The 9,345-nt window shown below is 46.3% G+C and overlaps 1 protein-coding gene across 1 annotated transcript; it reads left to right on the top strand.

Annotated features, from left to right (window-relative positions):
• Positions 1 to 371: 371 nt before the first annotated feature.
• Positions 372 to 8,058, top strand: LOC102879484 (retinol dehydrogenase 16). Its single transcript, XM_015586996.1, is given in 9 exon segments — positions 372 to 669; positions 2,597 to 2,650; positions 2,653 to 2,860; positions 2,862 to 2,915; positions 6,027 to 6,180; positions 6,182 to 6,279; positions 7,130 to 7,293; positions 7,842 to 7,901; positions 7,904 to 8,058. Coding segments are annotated over 9 exon segments (1,245 nt in total).
• Positions 8,059 to 9,345: the final 1,287 nt, after the last annotated feature.

The following is a 9,345-nucleotide window of genomic DNA, read 5'->3' as shown; positions in this document are numbered from 1 at the left end:
CAATTGCAAGATGCTTTTCATGTATCATTTAATCTTCATAACAACTTAATGAGATGTGTACTGTGGTAGACAAGAAAACTATGGCACAGAGAGGTTAGACAGCTTGCCTGAGTCACAATGCTAGGAGTTCAGTAAACTCTGGTTACAGAGATTCTTGACTTGGGTTCTTGGCATGTAATGGCTTTAGGTGGTCTGTGAACTCCCTGAAAAATATATACAAAATCCTGCCTATTGTGTTAAGTCATATTTATGGGGCTTAGAGCCTTCCTTAGATTCTCAGAGGAGTCTATGATGTCTAAAAGGTTAGACGTGACTGCCCTAGAAGAGCTTCTCATGGCCAAGAGCTAGGATTTTAAAAACTGGGGTAGGGCATGCACTTCTGTGGAGGTGACTCGGCCCTGGGAATTCTGGGAAATTTCTTTAGCGAGGGAGAAGTCCTCTTCGTGGAGGCTGAGAGAAGCATGGAACGATCTGGGGAGGGGTTTGAGAAAGGGACGGTGAATTGTCTTTGCTTCCCAGCCCTTGTCCTTCCACAAGATGAAGGACAACCATTTCCTCTCTATGATTTCCCCGAGAGAGTGGGTATATGGGATGTGAGTGTGTGTGTGCGCAATGTTCGTCTAAGGACGAGGAAGCATGGAGAGACTGATAGAGACTGGAAGGCCCCAGGTACCATTCCCGCAGGGACACTGCACCACCCAGCAGCCTCCCAGTGTGCCTTGGCTCTTCCCCCTGCCTTTGGTTTCCTATCTCTCCCCTGGCTACTTACTGTTCCTCCCTCAGAATCCCCCACCTCCTGATCCCTCACACCTGACCTGGGGTCTCTGTAGACGTGCTTACAGTCCCTTTCTGATTCCAGATTTATCCAGTTTTGACAAACTTTGGTTGAACACCTAATGCGTGCTGGACAGAAATTCCCCTTGAATTCTCCAGGGCTTCCTGTGGCCCTGACTTCCCAAGGTTTCACCATTTTCATGGCAACCCATGGATTCTTAGACCCTCTGAGAGTTAGAGTTGAGAGGACCTGCTGAAGTCATCTTGATTCTCTTCTCTCATTATAAAGATGAGGGAAATAGAGGCTTTGGGGAATCTCATATTGTCCAACAATGTAAGAAGAGCAGGTAAATGGAGAGGGAAGCAGGATCATCTACCTCAGCATTCACCTCTCTCTGTTAGAAGCTAGGCACTGCCAAGTGCTAGAAATATAAAAATGATGAGACTCAGTTCCTTCTCCCCAGGAGCTCCGAGTCATCAATGCTCTAGTGTTCAGCATGCTCGGGCACAGTCCCAATCTCTTCAATAAAATGAAACCATTGCTTCAGTCTTAACCTGAAGCTTCTGGATTTCTGTCATTTCTCTTCCCCCAAAACAATGATCATTGAGCCATTTTGTAGCCCTTTGGGAAAGGTGTTCAAGATGTTTGGGCCCACTTCCAGGAGTCCTTTCCAGAATGTCAGAGAGCTGTGGACTGACAGATCTCTGATTTTTGCTGGCATTTCCGGAGGGACACAAACCATTGAGACTTGCTGCAAAGATCCACCTGGGGCTGCAACTAAGTGGCTATTGGGGTTTACAGCCATCCCTGGTAGCGAAGTTAGGCACCTATCCTTGGTCCCTGTTAAAATCGATCTTTTCTGCCTTTGGAATCTGTGTCTCTGCTTGGAATCTGCACATGTGGCTGGCAAGGGAGAGCCTCGGCACAGGAAGGGCAGAGGGCCATGTAATTGGCACCCAGGGCTGGGGACAGGGCATCTTTGAGGAGTAAGAGGATCGCGACTGTCAGGCCCGCTTTGCCTAAGTCCTTCCATTCTACCCGCCCAGCCACAGGGACATAGATATCTCACTACTAAGTGTGCCCACACCATTCCTTTCTCCACTTTCTTTGCCTCTGAGGTCAGACATCCCCCATTGTCTCCAGAATGCTTTCTGCCCCTGAGAGGTACTATATAAGCAAGGGACCTTATACTCTTTTGCCTTCTCTGTCTAATCTAGAAACTGACAGAACTTAGCTTCTCAAGAATGAATTCTGTGTTGAGCCATATGGGGAGACCCAGGCTCAGAGACTAAGCCAGCTGCCAAGGTCACATGGTGGTTGAAGCGGGGCTGGATTTTGAACCCACAGGTGCCTTGATTCAAAATATATCTTCTTTGTGAAAATCTCCAGTAGGTCAGGGAGACCAGAGTCCTGGACTTGAGCAGGAAAAAAGGTAAGAGGACAGCTCTGAAGCCTGAGAACACAGACACAGGGGGCTCTGACGTATGTATGTGTGTGTGGTGGGGGGTGGGGTTGGTGGGGGTGGGCAGTGGAAAGGAGTGGGAAGACCAGGAGAAGGTGGTTACAAAAAGTACCTGTAGGTCAAGGGGTGCTTTGAGAAATCCATGACATGAGAAATGGTGTAAGTGTACCAGAGATGAAGTTGAGGCCAGAATCAGTAATACTCACTAAAAGTAGTGAACAAGAAAAACCTGAGGACTCCATGCCAGAGAGCCTGGAGGCTGTCACACCAACTCATACCCTGTGTGTTCTTATGAACACCAGTCTGAACACTGGTCATAGTCTTGTTTTACCCTTGCCTGTCTGCCATGCCCTGCTAAGCCACATGGCTGTACCTGGCAACTATCATGGGCCTGTACTACTTTTTGCACTGGTACGGGAGATGCAGGTGGTGAGCCACTTCCGAGACAAGTACGTCTTCATCACAGGCTGTGACTTGGGCTTCGGGAACCTGTTGGCCAGGCAGCTAGACTTGCGAGGCCTGAGGGTCCTGGCTGCGTGTCTGACGGAGAAGGAGGCTGAGCAGCTGAGGGGCCAGACGTCAGACAGGCTGGAGATGGTGGTCCTGGATGTCATCAAGACAGAGCATCGCTGTGGCCACCCAGTGGGTGAAGGAGAGCACGGTGACAGAGGTGCTGTGAAGGTTTCTCATTCTGTTTCTTCCCTCTCAGTGAAGGGGAGATGCCTGGTCTGCTCTCTGGAGAAGATTCTCAACATGTTTTCCAGGACTTGACGTCATACTAACTTTCTGCACCTCACCCAGCTTACTGGCTGAGCCTCTTCTCCTTCCACTGTGCCCCACCTCCCAACCTTGGAGCTCTGCAGTTTCAGGGAGAGTGTGCTCCAAAGAGAATTTGCCCTTGCAGAATTCCTTCTCTCTCAGCAAAGGTTCTGGATTTCTTGATGTTGAGTGCCCAGGGGTGGGGGAGGTCAGGGTCCATGTTCTGGTGGAGGGATGGGGGAGGGGGAAATGGCCTGAGGCTTAAACGGGTGGCTGTGGGGACAATGCTGGAGCCAGGCTCGTGTTCTCAGCACTTTAACATGTTCTTGCTGGTGACATATAATCGTCTGACCAGGGAGTTAATATCACCTATTTTTAGATGATGACACTGAGCTTTCAGGATTTGCCTAAGGAAGGTCAGAGAACTAGTACAGGGTCACTTCTTCTCTCTTTCTTTTACTACAACTGTGCCTGCCTTATTATGGGGGAAGAAAAGAGCAACAACTTCCTTGATCTAGATATAGATGTAAAACATGATCAGTGTGGAAAATGCAGAAAAGTACAGGGACTAAAAAATTACTCACCCAGAATCTGACTACCTAGAAATAAGCATTCTGTTAACATTCTGACCTACATGGTATTACTTTTCTTTTTTTGGTATTTTATTTATTTATTTGTTTATTTGTTTGTTTTTATGATGACATTGGTTAACGAAATCCGGTAAGTTACAGCTGTACATTTTAACAGTAAGGCATATATATAGTTACATTATGTGTTCACCTCCCATAGTTAGATTTCTTTCTGTCACAACATATTTGACCCCTTTTACCCCATCTACCTCCTTCCTCCCCTCTGGTAACCACTAGTCTATAGTCCATGTCCATGCGTCTCTGTTTGTTTGTCCTGTTCATTTATTGCTTTTAGGTTTATATCCCACATATAAATGATATCCTTTTACTTTCAACTTTTTCTGTCTGGCTTATTACGCTTAGTATGATTATTTCGAGGTCCATCCATGTCGTTGCAAACAGTATTACATTTTGCACAGAGGTCGTGTCCTAGTCTTATTAAAAGGCGATGAGGAATTCTACAATGTCATGAAAATTTCTGCAAAAACTTAATTTTTAGTGACCAAGAAATTTCTATCCTTCTGAATAACATTATTTACTAAAACAGTATCTAATGATGTGATATGAAATTGTTTCCTACATTTTATTCATCATATTCAACATAAAAGACATCTCGATAAACTTCTTTTTACTCATGTCTCTACTCTATAACCATATGCATTAATTGGATTCTTAGAAAGAAATATATGGTGAGAGAATATGGTTCCTATAAGGGCAGGGCATGTCTGAGCAGGCTCAACCCTCTGGGTCAGTACTTTCAGACTCCCTACTGCCACCCAGGCCCAGTGTCCTCCTAATCCCTGCTCCTGCTGTCCTGAGGTCTCTGGTTGGCAAATCTTTATACCCTCCTGACTGTGTCTTCGAGTCTTGCAGAAAGGTTTTCGTGGAGTTGGGTGAACTGTGGACCCAGGGGGATGAGGGGTGAGTGGCCTCCTTTGCAGGTGGGAGAAGGTGGCATTGTCTGAGGCCAAGGGTGTAGTCTGTGCTCAGAGATGGGGAGAGGCAGCCTTGGGTTCCCCTCAAAGCCTGTTCCTGGAATTCTCAGAGCTTCCTACAGGAATGTTACTTTATATTGCTGCAGACCATGTGCCCTGAGGACAAATCCCAGGCCTGTTCTCTACCTCTCCCTGCGCCTGAGATTTCAGGTCTGTTTTACCCAACCAACGTCTCCCCAGATATCTTTCTGTCCTTTATCCATTGTGGTTTTCTTCCTTTCTTTTCTTTCTTTCTTCTCATCGATAGTTGTTGAGAACTTGTACTATGTAAGTTGTTCAGACATCTGAAACCGTGGGTGAATATTTCTAGTGTCTGCAAGGACAACATTAATACATGAAAATCCAAACATGACACTCACTCTATGATCCGCACTGTGGACTGTCTAGATTTCCATAACATCATTGCTGCCCCATCAAATCTGGATGATTGCCCTATGTCTACCATGAGGGGCCGGGGCCACTAGGAATAAATCAGGAGGAAAGCATACTTTCTGTCACCAAGAGTGTACAGGGTTTGCACTTTCTCAAATCCTGCAGGTAGCATGTAGTTATCGGTTTCACCCATTCCCCATCTCTACCTTCCTCCTACTGTCCTCACTAGATTGGAATGTGAATTGTAACTAATGTAGAGAGGAGGCAAGAGAATTAAAAATGTTAATCAAGCTACTGCAATATGCTGATCAGCCCTGCAGCCAGGACAGGAGGACACCTTCAGAACAAAGGAAGATTTCTACTGGGATTGCTAACAACCCATTCCCCAAACCTGTGAAGGGGAAACAGCAACAATAGAGTCCTTAAGTAGCTGCCCTACACAAAATAAAATCATTCATTCCCCATGGCTGAAACCATGGGCAACCTATGGATTAAAGTCTCTGAATTGCCAGCAGGCTTTTCACTCTAAATATTCATACCTTTTTATGCTACATACTCTTCCCCTTCCTCACTATATGTCCATATCAAAAGAAATGAATTAACAAACTCTTTCAAACTATAATTCACAGGAACTAAAGAATGATATATAAACTGAATTCCCTGAGCACTCAGGGTCCCTCTCATGGTCTCTCTCACTGTCCATCTCGTTTCTTTCTCTGTGTACTCTTTACTCAGTCTCTCTCACTGTCCTCATCTCCCTTAGTCCCTCTCTCACTCTCTGCCTCTGAGAGGAGACCACACTCTGTCTGTGGAGTGTTATCCCTTTTCTAATAAACTTTCCTTTTGACTCTAACTTTGGCGTGTGTGTGTTGAATTCTTTCTATACTCTCCTCCAAAGGACCCTCTTCTCTTGGTGTAAGGCTTGGTGTTCTCCCCCACTCGGGGAAATTTGCCCTGTCCTGCATCAAAACCAGGCTGTGTCCTCCCTCCACCCCCACCCACACCCTCACTGTGAGCCCAGGTCTGGTGGGGGCGGGGCTGGTGAATAACGCTGGCATCTCTGTGTCCGCAGCACTCAATGAGTGGCTGACCAAACAGAATTTTGTGAAGATACTTGACATGAACCTGTTGGGGGTGAGTAAGGTGACCCTGAATCTGCTGCTCCTCGTGAGGAAGGCGAGGGGCCATTGTGGTCAAAGTCTCCAGTGTCATGGGCAGGTTGAGCATTTTTGGTGGAGGCTATTGCATCTCCAAGTATAGACTCGAGGCCTCCTCTGATTCCCTCAGGTATTGGACTGGAACAGAGACCCTCCCTCTGTCCTCCGCTTCTGTACTTCTGGAGGAGCCTTTTTCAGGTGGTTCATTTCACACGTCCTCAGAAGCTCTTCCTTCAAGATCCCTGTCTGGGAAGGATCTTTTTTGTTCTAGATGTTGACTTGAGCCCCACACAGTAGAGTTTTACTAACCCTGTCCCTGCCCACAGTCAGAAAGCTTCTGAGGCAGAATTGGAACTGATATTATTCAGCTGCTCAGCCCATTCACATACATAACTGCTATGATAATTAGGTTCTTGGGGAGTCCTGTTGGCAGTGTAACCCCAGGGAAGCACTTTATTCAGGGCAGCTTCTTCATCCTTCAGCAGTAGAGTCTCCACTGGCTGGAGAGTGGTGGATGGCTGTGATGTGGGGGAGCTGAGAACTCAGACTAAGAGATGCTCCTTAGAGAACAGATGTCCCGGGGGTTGACTTTGGTGGGAGAGAAGAGGGAGGGGATTGAGGAATATAGGAAAGATAAAATGGTCACAGCCTAGTGATCCATAAAGTGTGACGAAAATACGAAGAGATAGCATTTCAGTGGCGTCTTGCAGCACAACTGGTAAGATTTAAGCTATAAGCAAATATATGTGAAATATTTGGAAAAATACTCAAGCTCTATAGAGAGGGAATTCCATTATATAAGTTTTCTCCCCTTGGCTGCTACACTTCACAACTCCCTGACTGTTAAGCTTATCCCACTGCAATCCTATGTTGGTATTTTAGTGTGTGTGTGTGTGTGTGTGTGTGTGTGTGTGTGTGTGTGTTTTGCTTTGTTCAGCAAGATTCTGATGTCCTTGCCCCTCTGACTGTATGCCTTGCAGGAGGGAGTTCTTCTACTTTGGGGTGAAGGTGGCCATCATCAAGCCAGGTTACTTCAAGACTGCTATGACCAGTATTGACATGATTTCTAGGAGCTTCCAGAAGGCATGGGATTGGGCCAGCCCAGAAGTTAAGGAGTCCTATGGGGAGCAGTTTCCGGCATCCAGTGAGTGAGTTGTGGACCATGGGGAGAGAAGCAAACCATTTTCAGGAAGCCTGGCTTCACCATTAGAGCTTTGTATAGTCTCAGGTCCATCCTCCTGGCTGGCTCCCCCACACAGAACATTTATTTCCATTCCCTTGGTCTTATGTGATCAACTGGTAACCTAAGGAAAGGATCCAGGCTCGTTAGACCTGACATTACTGCCTCCTTTCAACCCCTGGTTATGTTGGGGAGGAAACTGAAGCCAGAGAGGAAAGACACCTATGGACTGAGGGCAAGCTGGCATTAGAACAGCTGGTTTGCAGGTCTTAGATTTCTGGAGTTTATCGAGACCTTTAGTTTACATGTTCTGGATATTCCCAGGAATAGAGTCACAGGTGGTTAGTGTGAAATTGTTGTTCCCGGGATAGTAGTTGGGGCACTCTCTAAGAAATTTGAATGGTTTTAATTTAAAGGAGTCAGGAATTCTGCAAACTCATTCCATAAGTTAAACTTATTGTAGGAGTGGTTGGAGGTGGGAATATATCTGGATACTTCCTCATTCTGGACAGGCATACAATCATTTGGATAATTGGAGAAACAGTGCACACAACATATGGTCTTGGTGATGGACTCATGGAACATGCCCTGACTGCCTGCCATCCCTGTACCCAATACTCACCTGGCTGGTACGCCAAGCTCATCTACCTCCCCATGAACTACATGACCACCTTCCTGGTGGTCACTGTGATATACTGGGTTACTCCACAGACTACCAAGGCCCTGTGACCCAAGACTGGGGTTCATTGTAGGGCAGAGCTGGATACTGTGTGAGGAAGGAGATGCAGCACCAGGAGAGGAATATAGTGGAGTTTGGTCACATTCTCAGTAATGTTATTTAAGTAAAATTAAATAATTAAATCAAAGAATATGCATTTCTTTAAGGCCAGGGAAGTTTTCTGAGCAGAGGAGGGACTAATATTGCAGTCCTTGTTCTCTGTCTAATATTTTCAAGGTCCAACTCTGTCTCCCTGCCCTCCCCCCGCCCCACTCCTTCCCACCACCTCAACTCACCTAAATCCCTGTACCTGCTGACTTGAGGTCTATGGGTCTGTACCACAATTCTTGTGGTGTCTTTTTTCCCTGTCTCTCTCAGAATTTTCCTGAAAGCTGAGTGGGCTGGAGACCTAGGGGGATGGGCAAGGGTGGCCTTTTAGGAGGTTGAAAGGAGAAGGTGACATTCCTGGGGTCAAGAGTACAGCCCACACTAGGGTGTGGCATGAGACCTTCTCACCTCCTCCCAAAGCCTGTCCTGGGCATTCAGTCCAGGATGAACTTTGGAATTTCTCAGCCTAGAGAGTGACCTTGGCTTCCTTAGCAGATATTGCCTTGGAATTGTTGCAGGTTGTTTCAACACTTGTCCCTGATGTCTAATGCAAGACTGTTCTCTAATACTCTAATCCTGGGATTTCAAGTGTGTCTTCCCCAACCAGGTATGGAAAGTAATTATTCATGTTCTTTTTCTTATTTTTTTTCCTTTTCCTTTCTCTTTTCTAGTTTTCTCTTTATTTCTATCTTACTTATTTCTCTCTACCTGTCTCTGTCTCTCTCCTGTGAGATATTGTTGAAGGGTATTCTATTATCTCAAACTCTGGCTGTGCACTTAGCAAAAATGGGTTTATTGCCTACTGTGTGCCAGGCACTGAGGAACAGAAAAATGAGAAGGACCATTCCTGCCATCTGGTAGCTCAAAGTTTGCAAACCCTGACGTCCTGCAGCCACCACATCCTTATTTCTTCTCCTACACTCTTTTTTCTTATACCATGTAGCACATTGTTATTGACACAATAAATAATCTTAATAGGAATGTGAATTGGAGCCACGGCTGTGTCCTCACTGCACGGTCACAGCGCAGTGTCGCTTCCTCTCCCCTTGTTACCTGATGTCTCCTGTGTGCCCAGGATTCAGCGTGGCGAATAACGCTGGCATCTCTGCCCGCGGCACCCAATAAGTGGCTGACCAAACAGGATTTTGTGAAGATACTTGACGTGAACCTGTTGGGGGCGATTGAGGTGA

The sequence above is a fragment of the Pteropus alecto genome, unplaced genomic scaffold (genome assembly GCF_000325575.1).
Source record: "Pteropus alecto unplaced genomic scaffold, ASM32557v1 scaffold433, whole genome shotgun sequence".
Taxonomy (NCBI): Eukaryota; Metazoa; Chordata; class Mammalia; order Chiroptera; family Pteropodidae; genus Pteropus; species Pteropus alecto.
The sequence above is the reverse complement of the archived record's forward strand: the minus strand, read 5'-3'. Positions and strand labels throughout refer to the sequence as shown.